The following is a 19482-nucleotide window of genomic DNA, read 5'->3' as shown; positions in this document are numbered from 1 at the left end:
TTTTCCGCCCCTCTCTCTGGAGTACAGCAGAGGAGGCGGTGGCAGCACAGCGACGGCAACGGAGGCGAGCCCAGCACGGGCTCCCAGTACAGTGATGTGGCAGCAGCCGGTCGGATCACGTTGCTAGCCCTGTGCTTGTACCAGTTTGAGACAGGCTTAAGGAAAGAGGCTTTTTAGGTGCCAGAGGTTGTAAAACGTGGGCTGTGCACACTTCCAGTGTTCATGAGCAGAAGAGGGGAGAAGGGCTGAGGCACACAACTACAGCCCAGTCCCTGAAAGGCAGCAGAGTTTAGGATTATTAATTCTGCGGATTTTCTGTGGTATCTTCCCTCACCGTGGCATCCTCCAGTTCCCCCTCCCTCCCCACCCCGTGTTCTCCAGGGAACTAAAAGCAGAAAAGGGACTCAAGCCACCTAGTCTCATTTGGCTATCGTGATTAGGGGTTCCGCAATTCCGGGTGCTAGGGGAAGTTTAGGTGGCATAGGGCCACGATATTGCGGAAAGACATTTGGATTACGACATTCGGACACTGTGACTACAATGTTAATTATTATTTTTTATTTCTAAAAGGAACAGATTACAAATGGTTCCTGTGGCAGCGAAAGGCCATCGGAGCCAAAGGGTCTCCTCTCGCCTCCCCCTTCCTCTGTCACCTCTGGGCTTTAAGCAAACAATTCTCAAAAATCCCCTTCAGGGCCGAAGTTTACCCTTAGTCAATTCTCGCTCTTAGGTCCAGAGAGCAGAGTTCCACCAGGCGGTGGAACAGTTCAAGCCATGTTAATGCACCGTAATGACGGGCCAGAGGAGTCGTATTCCCGTGAGGGAGGAAGCCCTAACTCTCCCGTACCGCGTCCTCTCCACCCGCCTCCTCCTGCCTTCACCTCGCATAGCTTGGCCAAAGTTATTTTTCTTTTATGGTGGCCCTAATCCAGCCTCTTCTCTCCAGCCTCTTCTCTCAATCTTTCCTCGCCCTCCTTCTCTCTACAGTTTCCCCCTCCTTCCTCATCTTCTTTGCCCTTCCTCTCTCCTTCTTCCTCCCCCTCCCCTCCCCCCAGTCTGGACCTCGGATGGTACGTTCCGCACGTGAGCTGGGTGCTGGTCTGGCTGGCGACGCGCGTGCCCTGTGGCCAAACACTGAACAGAGGAGTGCAAACTACCAGCAGTGTGTGTGTGTGTGTGTGTGTGTGTGCGCGCGCGCGGGTGCGTGTGAGTGTGTGTGTGTGTGTGTGTGAGAGAGAGAGAGAGAGAGAGAGAGAGAGATTGATTTGAGTCAGGCTAGAGGGAGACCAACTGCTTCACACTTTAAACACTGCTGCACTGGAAAGGGAGAGAAAGAGCTGGAGGCGCACAGATTTTCCCCAAGATCTCCCAAGAGCACCGTCCCACAAATTAGAAAACGAAACCCCAAAAATTGCAACAAAAAAGAAACCAGCAGCTGTTGCCAAACATGGACGAAGGAATTTCTCGTTTGCAAGAGAGACAGTTAATGGAACATAGAGATTTTATAGGGTAAGGTGCACGCACCCTTACGAATATCTGTCTCGCCTTCTGTTTTTTTCTCTTATCTTCTCCAGAAAGTGGTGAGAAGCCAGAGAAAGCAAAGATCCTCCCAGACTTGGTATTTGATGCTTATTTCTGTTTTGCAGACTGGACTATTCATCCTTGTATATGTGTAAGCCCAAAAGAGGAATGAAGAGAGACGAAAGCAAGGTAAGAATAAGTTTCTGATGATCTTCATAACCTGCCTGGATAGTTAATTAAGGTACTTCACTTCAAAGCAAAGGGCTACACTGCAACAATACTTCAATTTTTTGGCTTCTCCTAACTATGAATTTTAAGTAGCTTGACAGATAAGTTGCATAAGGAAAGGTTAAACACCTGCATTTTAATTGCAGTTCAGTACAGACCAGTAGAAAGGGGTATCTGGTTTGCCTTGTCATACAGTATGTGCTCTTGGTGGACTGAATATAATGTTGATCTCTTTTTCTTTCTCAATTTTTTATATATTAAGGAGACCTACAAACTACCACACAGATTGATAGAAAAGAAAAGACGAGATAGAATTAATGAATGCATTGCTCAGCTTAAAGATTTATTGCCAGAACATCTGAAATTGACGGTAAGGAAGATTCCTTTCTACCCTATGGGGATTTGTAACAGCCTGGTAAAGAAACTCCTCCAGATTTAAGAATATATGTAAATATTTGATGTCTGACAGCAACTTATGTTTTATTGTTAAAGTTTACCACAAACTCAGCTGAATGATGTATGCTCACAAAAAAGAAAGAAAGAAAGGAAACTCATTTTTAACCTGCCTTGTATAAGTAAGCCAGGTTTAAAATACTTCTTTCAAAGGGAGTTTAAGTTTCAGTGATGAATGGAAACCCTTTGGAGCCAAATATATTTTGTTAAATAATCATGAGCCCCTTTCTTCTTTGCCCCACTGCAGACTCTAGGGCATCTGGAGAAAGCAGTAGTTTTGGAATTAACTTTGAAACATTTAAAGGCGTTGACAGCCTTGACAGAGCAGCAGCATCAGAAGATAATTGCTTTACAAAATGGTAAGTCAGTCTAAAGAATGACAACACAGGGATTTATTTGTTCTTTACCCATAGAGGTGCAATTATGAAGATTCCCCCCCCCCTCCCGTGGAATAGCAAGCTTACTTTTTTAAAAGAGTAACTTCTTCACTAGAAGTTATGATTTATTGGTATTAAAGATTTCAAAATTCCTAAGACGCAGATTTTTATTTTAAATAGTGGTCAGAGCTTCACCCTGGTTTCTCTCTTTATTCCAGCACAATGACACCCTTCCCCCCAATATCATAGCAACTGGTGGACCTAGCAGGTTATTGATTATTGAAGACAGACATACAGTACAGTAGTCAATGCCCAGTGCCCACGTAATAGCCAGATGCTTTAACATTAGTGTTTTTCTTTTCTGCCATTTTTCTTCCCTCATCCACTGCCTCCCATTCCCGATCCTCTCTTCCTCATCCTAGGGGAGCGATCTATGAAATCTCCCATTCAGGCCGACTTGGATTCTTTCCATTCGGGATTTCAAACGTGCGCCAAAGAAGTCATGCAATACCTTTCCCGGTTTGAAAGCTGGACGCCTAGGGAGCAGAGATGTGCCCAGCTAATCAACCACTTGCACTCCGTTTCCACTCAGTTCTTACCCAGCCCCCAGCTGTTGACTCAACAGGTCCCTGTGAGCAAAGGAAACACTTCCTCCTCCTCCTCCTCCACCACCACCACTACTTCTCCCTCCTCCTCCTCTTCCTCCTCCTCCTCCTCCTTTTCCATCGAAACACCCCCCTCCTCCTCCTTCTTGTCTGTGAACGCCTCTCTGGATTGTACCGTGCAGAAGCTGGAGCCCCAGACAAACTGTGTCCCTGTGATTCAGAGGACTCAACCCAGCTCTGAACTCGCTGGAGAGAATGACACGGACACTGACAGCGGCTATGGTGGGGAGGGCGAGGCCCGGCCTGACGGGGAGAAATACCATGCCCCTGGAGGAAGTCGTGTCACCATTAAGCAGGAGCCCCCTGGGGAAGACTCCCCAGAGCCCAAGAGGTTGAAATTGGACTGCAGCGACAGCAGCAGTCCTGGAGGCAGCGCAGCCGCAGCTCTGTTGGGGCCAAATCCGGCCGCTGCCCTGCTGAGACCCGACGCGGCACTGCTCAGCTCCCTGGTGGCCTTTGGAGGAGGCGGGGGGACTCCCTTTGGGCAACCCTCGGCGGCGGCAGCGGCGGCCCCCTTCTGCCTACCTTTCTACTTTATCTCCCCTTCGGCAGCAGCTGCTTACATGCAGCCTTTCTTGGATAAAAGCAACCTGGAAAAATATCTGTACCCTGCTGCGGCAGCCCCCATCCCCCTGCTCTACCCAGGCATTCCAGCCCAGGCTGCTGCGGCGGCTGCTGCAGCTGCCGCGGCCGCTGCTGCCTTCCCCTGCCTGTCCTCAGTACTCTCGCCCCCTCCTGAGAAGGCGAGCGCTGCCGCTCCAACCATCCTGCCTCCGGAACTGGCTTCTCCTGCGGCCCCCCACCAGCACTTTCCTCTACCCCTTCACCCCCTCGCCCACCTCCCCTTCGCAGCTTCCTCCAGAGAGCCTGGGCTGAGCTCGGACCTGGAGACGTCTTCTCAGGGGGATTCCTCCCAGCCTGGAAAGGAAAACCCTTGAAAGCTTTCCGATTTCGCAAGAAGGATGGGTGGTTAAATCATAATAATATTAACAGTAATACTTAAAAGTACCCTTTTTTGTTTGCGTGATTTCAAGTTCTTGTGTGTCCTCAGTCCCCCGCCCCCCCCCTTTCCCCAACCAGGGTGCTGTAAAGATCCTGAGCTGTGGGTGTGTTTTTATTTTTGTTTTGTTTTGTTTACTGTCTTAAAAAAAAAACAACTAAGTTTTACCTCCATTTGGACAGTGACAGTTTTAAAATGTTGAACATTGTTTATGAGTAAGGCAGGGTTAACATAGCTGAAAAGTTTCACTTCTAGCAGTTCTGTAGTATCCGCTGGAATTCAATGGAGGTAACTGTAACAGAGGGTATACACTCAAAAAAGAAAAAGGTACTTGGAGCCAGGTTACAGAATCCGGTAATTAATACACTGTATCTGTCCCCAAATAGCTCCTGCTTGCTCTGAGTGGGGTGTCCACAAATCGGGAATGAGAATCTTTTAGACTTAATTTGCTACTCAGTATATAATGTTTAGCTTTATTGAATCCATACATTTGTCTGTTGTTGGGTAGTTTTGTTTTAAGAGAAGCAAAGATACAATTTCTCTACAAATTAAATGTCGCACTTTGTTTTAAGTGGTTTTATATATAGATATAGATATATATAGTGTTTCTAGGTTCCACTTCTTGACTTGCACTTGACTTTGGGGAAGGTGTGTTGAAGAAAGCAAGAAGCACCCTTAGTACAATTTGTTAGCACTTTATTGAGAAATGGACCTTGAATCAATTGACTTACCTTAATTTCCTCTTAGACATGATAGAAATATATATGGCAAGTGCATTTGTACCCACACTGTTGTTGTTTTAAATCATTATGTTCCTGGGTTTTTTAATCTTGCTGTTAAAAAAAAAAGTCTGTGTGCACTGAACTAAGAAAAAGCTAAATCCTAAAAAATTACTATTCTTAAAAAAATTATCCTAAATTAAAATTGTATACAATCCAAAAGCTGGTAGAGACATTTGAACTAGTCAGTGTTGATTGAAAATGCTATGAAGGTGTGGCATAAATCCCCATGAGGCCTTTCTATCTCCAGCTACTATGATTTCCCTTTCTGGAGACCATACCAGATACTGGATTATCACAAAGAAAGCTTTTAAAATAAGGTTTAAACCAAGACCTTGTCTAGATATTTTTAGTTTGTTGCCAAGGTAGCACTGTGAGAAATCTCACTTGAATGTTATGTAAGAGGTGAGACACAACAGTCTGACTATAAGTGAAGAAAATATCTGGGTCTTTTAGTCAGTTTGGTGCATTTGCTGCTGCTGTTGCTACTGTTTGCCTCAAACGCTGTGTTTAAACAACGTTAAATCTTACTAGCCGACAAGTTGGCTGTATGTAAATAGTTGTTAATACATCCAATTAATGATGTCTGACATGCTATTTTTGTAGGGAGAAAATATGTGCTAATGATATTTTGAGTTAATATCTTTTGGGGAGGATTTGCTGAAAAGTTGCACTTTGTTACAATGCTTATGCTTGGTACAAGCTTATGCTGTCTTAAATTATTAAAAAAAATAAATACTGTCTGCAAGAAACCAGCTGTTTTAGAACAGTTTAGTATGTGGCATACTAAAAATTGATCTTTATATTCCAGTATTTTCCAGCACTCCATAAATTCTATTACTTAAATATTTCCACACTATTTTGTGATTTTAAAATTCTTACTAAGTAATAAAAAATTTAATATGCAACATGAGGTTGTCTAATAATTAAAAATCCTATCTTAATAAATCATAAGGAATGTACAACTAGTACTAATATCATTACACAAATAAAAGTCATAATGACTTTTCAATTATACAACTGCTTCAAGTTTGCTTGTTAGCATTCTTTTCTATTAAAACTACCTTCTTGGGTATGTGCCCACCTGACAGTGACATATCTGGATAAAAAATAGAAATTTTCATCAATCCCCTGGTTGTTTGTCTGTATGGTGCTAAATTACCTGATATTTGGACAATTAGTTGAATTTTTATATGGATGTCTTACACTGGGTAGACAACCTATGTTCATGGAGTTTGGTGTTTTTTTTTTTCACATGAAGGCATGCAAATATCTGCTACTATATATGAATCCAGAAAGATCATGAGACTGGTCATCAGGAGACCTGGGTTTTGCCACTTGACCTATGAAGTAGAGAAAGTAATTTCACCTTTCTGAGCCTCAGTTTCCTCATCTGTAGTATAAGGGATGCTAGACCAATTGATATCAGGATCCTATCCCAATTTAACATTCTAAGAATCCAAAGAGTTTTCTATAATCATAATGCTTCAAAAGATCTATACTCAATATATATTCAATACTGTAAGTACTCAACTCACCAATGTAGTTTATTACTTAGCAAATAGTTTATGAGTTAGTTTAATGAAAAAGAAATCATTTGGTAGCCAACTATCTGGTAAAATATGTCTCCAAACATAGCTGGTCTGATTTTGTTGTTGGGTCCATCCTTGAAACTGTCCAGCTTGGTAAGAAATACTAGAGTTACCCTTGGAGATTCAGACACCATACCACAGTAAGGCAGAGAAGTAGAATTTTAGAACATATATGTGCCAGTGAATGATTATTGTGGGAAAACTCCCAGTATAGAAACTCCCTCTACCTAGCCAGAAGGCATTTCATATATAACATAGTCCTAAGAGTTATGTGTTATATAGCCTCAGCTCTATAGACATATGTCTTATAGAGCTTCAAGCCACTGAAGGGTTAAACCCACAGTCATAGCCAGGATATGTCAGAGGCAGAACTTGAACCCAGGCCTTTACATTAGCTTCTCCAGCTCATTTTACAGATGAGGAAACTGAGGCAAACAGGGTGAAGTGACTTGCCAATGGTCACACAGCTAGTAAGTGTCTGAAGCTGGATATGAACTCTTGGAGATGAATCTTCCTGATTCCAAGCCCAATGTTCCATCCACTATGCCACCTAGCTGCCCTAGCACATGATAGTAATTCACATTGATAAAATAATTGATAGTTTGCACATTATTTGCTTACAAAAATCTTGTGAAATAAGAAGTATTAGTCTTATTTGCAATTTACAGAGGAGGAAACTGAGGATCAGAGAAGTAAGTGACTTGCCCTAGGTCACAGAGTTAGTTGATTATTAATGTGGGACCAATAATAATAATGACAATGATATTAGTATTTATTAAAGCTAATTGCATTAAAATATTATTTGATCTTCCCAACAACCCAGGAAAGTAGGTGCAATTACTATCTCCATTTTACTGTGTAGAAACTGAGGCAAACAGAGATTAATTCACTTACCCAAGGTCAAACAATTTCTAAGGTCAGATTTGAACTCATGTTTTCCTGCCTTTCAGTCCAGCACTCTATATCTGTCTTCAATTCTAGAATATTTTAGTTCCTTGATCTTCTCTTAAAATAAAAATATGCTATAACATGGTCTTAACATAGAATTAGAGTTATAGGAATAATACATATTGCTTTAGATAGTTTCTATAAAAATTTTTAAATACATCATATCTACTTGTCATATTATAAGATAGTGTTGCAAGCATAGATTCAACATAATTGGACCCAAACTGTTTTAGGGGATATACCAACTCTTAATTTTAATCAAGTACTTCATAACCTCATCTTAAAAAAGAAGAGGAAGAAGAAGCATTTCAGATGATGGCTAGTACTTATATGCTTTATAGAAAAAGTGCTCCCCCTGCCGACTTTGCAATGACTGACTCACAAAACTTAGTCTTTCCAGAACTTAGAGTCCTGATTTATGACATTAATGGGACTGTATAAAATGGGAAACATAAAGAAGCCATCAAAATAAAGGATGTAAATAAAAACTAAGAATCAAAGCAACATGGGGAAAGCATTCTATCAAAACTTATTGAGACATTTAATATTTTGAATGAGTTCAATAGAATATCATTTTAGAACTGAAGGTTTTAGCATGTACCTAGGGAATATATGTCTCATGTTGGAGAAGCAGCCTAGCTAAGTCCAGAAACATTTCTTCACTAAAGTTGGCCAATGTATACTTAATCACAAAATCAGTCACAGAATGATTATTTTGGCTACAGGAATTCTCAAAGACTATTGAGTTGAGAGCTGCACCAGTGGCTGGAGTACCTACACTGACCAAAATAGAGATCATTTTTATTGGGTCTTTAAGGGAAATAGTTTAATTCTCCCAGTAAAGAGACTATTGATAAGTGGACTTTTAAAAAAAAGTTCTTAGAGTGTTTTGAATTAAAACACTTATGCTAACTGGAATCATAAGAGATAATCAAGTAGCTAGTAATATTCAACAGATTAATATTTGCTGCTAATTGGAATCCATATGGCATCATTTATGTGTAAAACATACCTTTATATAGCCCTACATAAAGTAAGCTTGGGGCCTATTCGTTGCTCTGTATACTCCTTTGCTCAGAATCAATTATCAAGTTTAATTATTTTAAATATTTTTTACATTTTGAGTTAGAAATTCCCTTCCTCCATCCCACCCATTGAGAGGACAAGCAATGTGATATCAGTTATACATATGAAATCATGCAAAACGTATTTCCATATTAGTCATGTTGGAAAAAAAAACAAAAAAAGCAAGAAACATAAAGAAAGTGAAAAAAGTATGTTTCAATCTGCACTCAGAGTTCATCAGTTCTCTCTCTCTCTGGAAGTGGATAGCGTTTTTCATCATGGGTCCTTTGGAATTTTCTTGGATCATTGTTCTGATCAGAGTAACTAAGTCTTCTGCAGATGATCATCATATAAACATTGCTGTTACTGCCAACAATGTTCTCTGAGTTCTGCTCACTTTACTTTGCTTCAGTTCATGTAAGTCTTCCCAGGTTTTTTCTGAAACCATCCTGCTCATCATTTCTTATAGCACAATAGTACTCCATCACAATTACAGATCACAGCTTGTTCAGCCATTCCCCAATTGATGGGCATACCCTTACTTTTCCAGTTCTTTGACACCACAAAAAGAGCTGCTATAAATATTTTTGTACATATAAGTTTTTTTCCTATTTTTATCTCTTTGGGATATGGAGCTAGTAGTGTTTTGTTGAATGGATCAAAGTGTATGCACAATTTGATAGCCCTTTGGTCATTGTTCTAAATTGTTCTACAGAATGCTTGGGCCAGTTCACAACTTTAAGTGGAGATTCTTGAAGTTTTTCCATTATGAAATGATAAAGACAAATTTATGATACCAAAAGTTAGACTGTCTTTAAATTTTATTCTACAGTATCATCAAGTAGATATATCTCACCAAAATTCTCAATCTATTGGGCAAACAAGTTTATACAATTGCCAATTATTTTAAAATGATATTACTTTGAAAGTAATTTTGTCTTTTAAAAGAGGCAAACTGAATAACAATGATATTCCCTCAGTATTTTGGAATGTACTTCTTGATATTGTTAGTCAGTACACCAGCTCCTTTTTCTAATTTTCTTTTTCTATTCTGTTATGGACTGAGAAATAATATACACAAGTAATAAAATAATGATGATGGTGGTGGTGATGATGATAACTCCAGTGTATATAACTTTTTTTCACTTTACAAAATTATTTCCTCACAATGACCCTGTGAAATCAATATTACAAGTATTATCCTATTTTTATAGATGAAGATACTAAGACTTGCAATTTAAGGGACTGCTACACAGCTTTTAAATGTCAGAGCTAGGAATAACCTGAATCTTCTAACTAAAACCAGTCACTTCTCTAAGTATATTAAAATTATGTCTAAAATCATGGTGAATACACATGAAGGGAGGGGCTATTGGAGCTTTCCTAGTAGCAAAGTGCCTGAGTTGTAGGATATGGATTTTATTACATCTATTTGCAGTGCTCCAAGGTATTTTTGGCTTATTTCTAGATAATTGAGTTTGCTGGATAACTAACTTCCAGATAGTTATCAAATTGTAGTGTCTATATGGTACTTGTGGTATTTTAAGTCCCTCTAATATTTTGTTTTTCTTGTCCTTAAGTGATTTTAATAAATGATAACAAAAGTGACTTCATAGTTTTATGCTACTAAATAAAGTAACAAATAAAGAAATCTTACCACCAGTAGTAACAATGTAGCATGCTGATAACTCTCTATGACTGTTATGTGAGAAAAAGATTAGAGTTGTTCAGCTCTCACCAGCTGAATTACAAAGAGGCATATTGAGGATTGACATAAAGAAAAACTTCCTAAAAGTCAGAGCTATCTGCAAGTGAAATGGGCTATAAGTGGTGCAATGGATAGAGTGCTGAACCTGGAGTCAGGAGAACCTGAGTCCAAATGCAGCTTCAGATGCTTACTAGTTGGGTAACCCTGGGCAAGTCATTTAACCCTGTTTGTCTCAGCTTCCTCATCTGTAAAATGAGTTGGAGAGGAAATGGTAAAATACTCCAGTATATTTGCTAAAAAAAACCCTAAATAAGGTCACAAAGAGTCAGACATGACTGAAAAAAATAACTGAACAACGACAGGTCTTCAAAGTCTGAATACTGTTGTTGAGTACGTATCAAGAATTCTTAGTTAAACATAGATTGAACTAGATAATATTGAATATCCCTTCTGAGATTTTTGTGATTCTGAATTCAATACTTTATGCATCTGTGATCTAGCTCATCTATATAACCTCCAACAATGCAGATTATAACACATCCATGATTTCTCCTCCAATGCCACTGTGTCTAAGTTCCCCCATAAATTATTCATACGGATCCACCCAAGATGCTGGAGACCTTCCTCTAGGACTCCTAATATTACATAAGTACCAGGATAATAACTATTATCCTCCTTTTTCTAACTGTATAAGTTATAAATCTAAGACACAGTAAGTTAATTGACATGAAGGGCTGCTCTTTTTTTTCTGGTATTATTCCACCAGGAAACACTGTACTGAAAAGATATGTAGTTAATTATATATATATATATATATATATACCATGTTTCCCCGATAATAAGACACTGTCTTATTAAATTTTTTGGACAGAAAAACACCAGAGGGCTTATTTTCAGGGGAGGGCTTATTTTAATGAACATTGACAGCAATTTTAATAAACAGGTAAATGTGAACAAAAAATGTACCTTTATTCAATAATGAATTCAGTAAAGAACAGGATGATGCGCTCACTGCTGCAGCTCTGATTGGATGCAGCTCGGAGCATAGCGTGTGTTTCGGGGGGGGGGAACAGTGCATACAGAGGGTACCGTAATGTAGCGTGTAGCGCAGTGGATCACCTTCACTACAGTAGCAATCTCAATAGGGCTTATTTTCGGGAGAGGGCTTGTTTTAGAGGAATCTTACACAGTAAGGGGAGGGCTTATTTTCGGGATAGGTCTTATTATCGGGGAAACATGGTGTATATATATATATATATATATATACATATATATATACATACATACATATATATAGTTAATAATAGCTAGCATTTATATAGTACCTACTGTATAAGTAGCACTGTGCTAAGAGCTTTACAGATATTATCTCATTTGGTCCTCACATCAACCCTGAGAGATAAGTGCTATTATTACCCCCATTTTACATTTGAGGAAGGTGAAGCAAACACAGGCTAAGACACAGAGGTCAGCATCACACAGTAAGTTTTGAGTCCACATTTGAACTCAGGTCTTCATTACTTCCTTACTCCAGTCCCACTATTGCATCCACTATGCCTCCTAGCTTCCTAAAGTATACTGATGTTGGGATAACCATCAATCCTGTTTCTGGTATTCAGTCTACTAGTCATAGCTTTCAACCCTGTCTTTTTGTCAATTAGAATTTGCTAGTACAGTCAATTATTCTATACTGCAATATATTTGTTCCCTAAAAGCACCAAGATATACAAAATTGTGCATTAAAAGCCTCATTGCTTTCGGGGGAAATGGGGTTAGGGACACAACACTCAAAAATTTTTATCAGTAACATTAAAAAAAATATAACATTTTATTATAAATCCAGCAGCACAGTTTGATACATGAAAAAGGTTAAGCAATACATAAATACTACAATAAACAGTGCTGGTGTTGGCAGCTTCAGGATGCTGCTTGGCCTATGCCCTAATTCCCACAGGGCTGGCAAAGTCTCCTGTAAATTGGGTAGGTTGAAAATCTGGATCTCAAGTACAGGCCATGTCAGAAAGGTGTCAGAGTGGCTCAGGACAGCCCTTCTCTGCTCATAGTTATTGCTGTTTGTTCTTTGTTTTCTAAGAGGACCAATGACATCATAGGGTGATATCTTGACACCTTTTTGAACTGGATTTAAATGAGGCAGATTTGCACGAAGGTGTCAGCCTCATGCTCTCTTCCAGAGTCATTAAAGTCCAATGGCAGGGTAAAAGTCAAGACAACTAGTGATGGCCTAGGATGTAGTAGATGACCTTGGCGATTTCAATGTCTGATCAACATTTCACAGAGCTTCAGCCAGCTTCAGGGCCATTGGAACAAATTGCTGTCCTTTGCCCATTCTGCTGGGAAAAGTCTTTGCATGCTTGGGGTTCACCCCCCTAACTCACAGATGAGTCAATTACTGTTAACCTGGTTTAGCCTGTCTTCCAAGACAGTTTTACCGGGCTGTGGCTGCTGTGCATGCTACAGCTTCTTGGAGTTACAGGCGAGAGTTGAGTGCCAGGTAGACACCAACTATAGATAAGAAGCCCTAGAAAGGACTTGGTAAGCTGTTGCACCAGAGGTGCTATTCCTCCTTGAACACCCCATATGCCCCAACATAGCTACCACTTCACCAGAAAATATGCAATAAAAATGACTCTTGACCTTAACAAGTTTCCTGGTGGAAGTGGGCAGTATAAGAGTTGCAATCTGTGAGTTATTGAAAAGTGGTGAGGTTTTCTGAACTCAAGCTGTTTCTTAAAGAAGAAATCTAAAAGCCTCAAAATCAAAAATTCAAGTTATGCTCAAAATGTTACCAAATACATCCATTACGATGGAACAAATTCACATTTTTGAAACGTGCTATAGCAGAACTGATTCTGCCAGATTTGTCAAAGTGAAGGACATAGTAGGAAAGAAAGAATCCAAGTCTTTCTCATTCTCCCATCATTTAATATTGGGTTTGCCAATTATAATGGTAGTGAATATATAATGGGAGAAGAGATGAATAGCAATGAGTCACTTCAATTTTTTAGTATTTTCCTGACAACTCCAAGAGGTAGGGAAGGGCAGGGGAAGGGAGTATCTGCCCTGACACTGTGTGTCTACCCACTCTGTGTATGTGATACAGAGTCCAATGAATAGTATGTATATGTTATAATGTGCATAAAAGAAATCAGTGGAAATGATATCATGAGACCTAGAAAAACATATTCTCCCTCTTTACCTGGGCTGTCTTAGGTACTAAAGTTTACTAAAACGCCTGATCTGGCCATCACTTTCTTCTTAGAATGCATTGACATAGTTGATGTTTTCTGTTACAAATGATATTGATACTTTTTTTGTGCTGAAAAAATCATTGCATTAGTTCCTTCTTGCCTCCTCTTCTTGGAAAAAAAATGTAGCTTAATATCCCTATCTATTCTTCCCCCAAACACACATTTCAAAGTAAGTGAAATAGAGGGGGAAATATTAGAGGTTTTGGTTGGTAAGAATAAAGACATTACATTTGAGTAGAGTCAATACATATTTTGATGGTGATAGAAAGATGATTATTGGTTGTATAATCAGACTTTCTAAAATTATGACATTAAAAAGTAAATAATGATGATGTTATGTACCATGGAATTCCAGAGACAATGACATTTCAATGACACTATGAAATTATACTGTCTATTTGAGGGATTCCTAAGTGTCCTCTTTGGATTACAAATCACAAAGTCAGCTTTTCATCCCATTTCTATGCATAAATACCACGATGATTCTGATTGAGCCCAGGGCTGATATGTTCTAAGTTTATCTTGCTGTTCAGTTTCAGTAATGTCTAACTCTTCATGACCCCATTTGGAATTTTCATGGCAGAGATACTGGGCTGGTTTGCCATTTCCTTCTCTGGCTCATTTTACAGATGAAGAACTAAGGCAAACAGGGTTAAGTAACTTGCCCAGTGTCAAACAGCTAGTAAGTGTCTGAGGCCAGATTTCAACTCAAGAAGATGAGTCTTCCTGACTTCAGGGGTGGTGCTCTACCCGTTTCACCACCTAGCTGCCCCATCTAAGTTTATAGGATTATAAATTTAGAGCTCAAGGGGACCTTGGATGTCATTTAGCAACCCAATGCCTTAATTTTACAGATAAGGAACTGAAGCTTGGAGGGATTAAGTTACTAACTAAAGGCCATAAAGATAGTGTGTTTAGCTATCTAGAGGATGACTAGAAGGTAGGGGTGTTTTCTAGGAAGGAACTACAAAACGGAAGACCTATTCCAGGGCCTAAAACACTAGACATGTTTCCCTAAATTATCCCAAATTTCCATGGGTTATTCATAACAGAAGTGATCTTAGGCCTGAACCAGACTTTCATGCTTGTCCCAATCTGGCTATACTCTTTTCAGGTCTTGACCCAGAAACTAGATTCTGGAGTTGGAGGAAAAAGATTTGCTCAGTTATTTAACCTCAAGTATCCAGAGATTTATTGAACTGAAGAGTCACTATGATTCCTATTTTGAGGTTATCTGTGTGTTTCCATTTTATATTGTGTATGGGTGCTAAAAAGAGTGGAAATAGTGCTGGACTAGAGATAGAAGACCAGGGTACTAATCTAGACTCTGTCACTAATTTTTAGTGTGACCTTACTCTCTCTAAGACTGCATTTCCTCATCTGTTTAAAAGAAAAGAAAAGAAAAGGATGAAATGGCCAAACTGGATGATATTTGAGACTTCATATGCTTGAAAACCTTCAGCTATGAATTGTACACACACACACACACACACACAGAGAAAACCAATAATTATGCTGTTGTTCAGTCTTGTCCAATTCTTTGTGGCTCCATTTGGTATTTTCTCCACAGATACTGGAGTGGTTTGCCATTTCTTTCTCCAACACATTTTAGACATAGGGAAAGTGAGGCAAAGAGAATTAAGTGACTTGTCCAAGGCCACACAGCTGAGGCCAGATTTGAACTCAGGAAGATGAGTCTTCCAGACTCCAGGTTTAGCACAGTATCCACTTGACCACCTAACTGCCCGTGCTGTTACATTAATGCTTCACTCTATAACAGGACCTGTTGTAATAGCAATTATAGAACCACAAAGTTTTTTTATTCCATCTTCTTCCAGGGACTGATTAACTAGATCTATAGTCTGACATTAACAGTGATTAATGTTGGTTTACAAAGTATTTAATGCATATTATATTATTTGATACCCACAAACAATCCTGTGAGGTAGGTATTATGGTGACTGTGGTATGTTGACCCCCAGATCATTCCCCATCCCTTTTGCAATGAGTACAGCACCTGGTGTTTTCTCAGACCACCTCCTTCTTCACCTGTGTGCTGTACTGGACAGTCCACCACCCTTTTCTCTTTATTCTCTGTTTTCTGAAGTTTAATGACTACTTTCTCCTGGATATCCTCCTATCCATCTGACCACTCTAGTCTCCTTTACAGGATCAATAAATGAATCCACATTTATTAAGCACCTATTGTGTACCAGACTTGGTGCTAAGGGCAGGAGATACAAAAAGAGGCAAAAGACAGTCCAGGACCTCAAGGAATTTACATTATAATGGATCATCACCCTTATGCTAATTAACTGTGGGTATTCCCCAAGGTTCTATTCTAGGCCCTCTTCCCCTCCTTCTCTTTCTATTTGTCTCTGTTTCTGTGTCTCTCTCTGTCTCTGTCTCTCTCTCGAACATCCACTTCAAGATATCTAAAATACAATTAGAGATGCAAGAGGTCAGCTAAGATGTTGGGGCAAAATGGGTAGATTGGAGAATAATCAGCACAGAGGTGGTAAATAAATCCTTATGAGCTTATGAAACCACCAAGTGAAATAGTATAGAGGGAGAAGAGAAGAGGACCCAGGACAGAACCCAAAGAAACACCTACAGTTAGAGAGTATGACCTAAAAGAGGATTCAACAAAGGAGACAGAGAAGGAATAGTCAGGTAGGTAGGTAGGAGGAGAACCAGGAGAGAGAGGTGCCCTGATAACTTAGGAGAGAACTTCAAGGATAGTGATTCAGAGTGCCAACAGTGATAATGTCAAAAGTTGCAGAGAGGTCAAGGAGAATAAGGATTAAGAGCATTGAATTTGGCAAGTAAGAGAACATCAGTAACTCTGGAGAGAGAAGTTTCATTGGAATGATAAAGTCAGAATCCAGGTTACAAGGCTTAAGAAGAGAGTGAGAGGAGAAAAAGTGGAGGTATCTACTGTAGATGGCTTTTTTGTTTAGCTACAAAGGCAGAAGAGATAAAGGATGAAAGTTATGGGGATGGAAGGATCAAGTGAGGGATTTGTCAGATGAAGATGTTTGCAGGCAGTAGTGAATGAGCCAGTAGATAGTCTCCCATTAACAGTTACCTATAGGATATTTCCTACTGTATTTTTCCAAACTTAACATGATCAAAACTGAATTCATTATCTCCTTCCTCCACTCTTCCATTTTCAAACTTTCATATTCCTGTCAAAAGTACAATCAACCTTCCAATATTCCAGGTTTGTGACCTCAGCATTATCCTAGACTCCTCACCCTCCCAAACCCAAAATACTCAATCAGTTCCCAAATTTTGCTTTCACCTTCACTGCCTCTCCCACTCTTTCTCCTTCTCTTCACTCACACAACTATCCCCTTAGTGCACACCTTCATCATCTCTCACCTAGATTATTACAGTAGCTTCCTAATTGGTTTCCTTTCTCCATTGAGAGATCCCCCATCTTCTGCAGTTTTTCTGAAGTTTTTCCTTATCCCCCACCCAAATCCTAGTACCCTCCCTTGCATTTAACTAACGTGTATATTTGCATTTATTCACTTTATATTTGTGTTTTGTGTATACTTATCTTCCCCATTAGAATGATGGTACATGAGGGTAAGGATTATTTCATTTATTGTGCCTGTATCCCCAAGTGCTTAGCATAGCATCTGTGTTCAATTGTTGAGTGCCTGTTGAGTGATTACTAGGTAGTGAAAGAATTATTATTCCAATTTTGCCATTGAAGAAACAAAGAAAAAACAGAATACTGGTTCTTGAGTCAGAGGACCTCAGTAAACCAGTTAATCTTTTGTGCCTCGGTTTCCTCATCTATACAATTAAGGGGTTGGACTTGATGATAGGCTCAGAGGTCCCTTCCAATCCTATATCTATGATCCTATGAAACTGAGTCTAAGGGAGATCAAATGCTTTATTACAGCACTGTCAGAACCAAAAGTGAAACCCAGAGCCAGGATTCAAGGCCAGAGTGTCTGACCTTAAATCCAGTTATCTTTTCTTCCTACCATGGCTGGCAGGTTAAAAAAAAAAAACTACCATTGTTAGGACTTTTCAGATGTTCATCTCTCTCTGACTCTGTCTCTCTCTAAGGCATAGACAGTGGACTGTGTCATTGTAGTGAGGCTTCAGTGTATATAGTTAGATACATAGGTAATTGAATTTGTGCTATGCAGTATATCAAGCACCATTAATCTTCAGAGCTACATAGGAGCAGATGAGCAAACCTGGGCGCCCTCCCTCGGATTGCTGCATGAGCGTGCAGAGGGGGGTTATTACATGCACTACATTAATACCCCGGCATATTTCTTTAAAAGAGGGTAAATATCATTCAGCTCTGAAATTCATTGTTTGAGCCCCTAAATAGTGAGAGAAATAGAGACGGGGGTGGGGAGGGGGGGTGGAGAATAAAGCAATCAGCCCTTCTATCTTTAAAGAGCTCTAAGACTGGAAGGAGAGAAGCATTCTTCTGTTGCCTAGCGATAAATCTGCCGATGATATCATTCCCTCAGCATCCAGCCTCCCGCCCCCCACCCCCAGCCTGGTTCAAAGTACATCCCTATGGCGAGGCGAGGCGAGGGAGCGGAGCTGGACCAGACAGAGCCACGTGTCCTCACCCATGCGGAGGCGCACGCTGCATTGCACGTGAGGGGAAGCGGCAGCGGCCCCTCTGTCGGGCGCGGCTGCGCATGCGCCCCCTCCCCCCTCCTCCCTCCCCCCCCCCCCCGCAGGCGGCCGCCACTGCGCGTGGTGAAGCAGGAGCCGGCTGTGTCTGGGAGGGACACGAGGGGCGGGGGCGGGTCCCGCTCTTGGTCCCCTGGGTGCCTTGGCGGCGCTGCCAGTGAGAACAGTCCCTTAGTCCCCATTACAGTTGTTTATCTGAACTCAGAACTCCCCAGATTTGTCTAATGCCGCAGTTAAAAGAAACAAACATCCGAGTCCGCAGGCTCCACACGTGGATTGGCCGGGAGGGGGACAGCGGGGACGCTGGCCCGGAAACGGTCTGGGGAGGCAGCGGGGCCAAGCGGCCGGTGCCCGGCCTCCGATATGCGCACGGGCGCGGGCTTCCTGCGCTTTCTGTGGGAGCGCCCGGACTGCCTGGTGACCCCAGGCCGGGGCCAGGGAGGCGTGTCAGTTCACGTGTGAGAGACACCGGTCCTCCCCAAGGCGCCCAGGCCTGCCTTTGCTCCGGTCGTCCCCCGCGTCTTCCGTGTACGTGTGACACTGGCACCGGCCCACGCCTTCCTCTTCCAGCCGCCGCTGCGAGGCTGCTTTGGTTGGCACTTAGAGTGCCTCATAACCTGGACCCGGCCTACGTTCCCAGTATTCTTACGCCTTAGTTGCTGCCACCCACTGTAGACTACTTCCTCCAACAGGACACTCTCATCTCCCAATTCTGTGCTTTTGCTCTACCCTCCCCGCCCCTCCGTGCCTTAGTTTCCAGATTTCCTTCAGGATTCTAATCAAATCACTCTGGCTCTGACTCCCCCTCTCCTCCTCCCCTCCCCTTCCCCCTCCTGCCTCTCTTTCTTTGTGTCCCCCTCCCCCATCTCTTTTCTTTCTCTCCAAAAAAAAAAAATTTCAAAAGGCAATCAAGGATTAGGTTACACATGACAGGGAAAGAAATAAGCATGTAATAAGGGCATACTATGTGCCAGGCACTGTGCTAAGCTAGACAGATATTATCTCAGTTGATCCTCACCTTGTAAGAGAGGAGCTATTATGATCCTCATTTTACAGTTGAAGAAACTGAGGCAGACAGAAATTAAGTGACAAGTGACTTGCTTGGGGTCAAGTGTCTGAGGCTAGATTTGAAACCAGTTTTTCCTGGCCCCAGGACCAGTACTCGCACTGTACTACCTAGCTGCTGTACTACATGAATTT

At 41.0% G+C, this 19482-nt stretch overlaps 1 protein-coding gene across 1 annotated transcript; it reads left to right on the top strand.

Annotated features, from left to right (window-relative positions):
- The first annotated feature begins 778 nt into the window (after positions 1-778).
- On the top strand, positions 779-5931 carry LOC138176117 (class E basic helix-loop-helix protein 41-like). Its single transcript, XM_069106871.1, has 5 exons — positions 779-1509; positions 1647-1710; positions 2012-2119; positions 2450-2561; positions 3002-5931. The coding sequence occupies exons 1-5, from the start codon at positions 1448-1450 to the stop codon at positions 4180-4182; spliced, it is 1527 nt and encodes a 508-aa protein (XP_068962972.1). The 5' UTR covers positions 779-1447; the 3' UTR covers positions 4183-5931.
- The last annotated feature ends 13551 nt before the right edge of the window (positions 5932-19482 follow it).

Source organism: Petaurus breviceps, unplaced genomic scaffold (genome assembly GCF_028583685.1).
Source record: "Petaurus breviceps papuanus isolate PSGF00001 unplaced genomic scaffold, PetGlider_PUasm1.0 81, whole genome shotgun sequence".
Taxonomy (NCBI): domain Eukaryota; kingdom Metazoa; phylum Chordata; class Mammalia; order Diprotodontia; family Petauridae; genus Petaurus; species Petaurus breviceps.
Note: the sequence above shows the minus strand (reverse complement) of the source record. Positions and strands in the feature narration are given on the sequence as shown.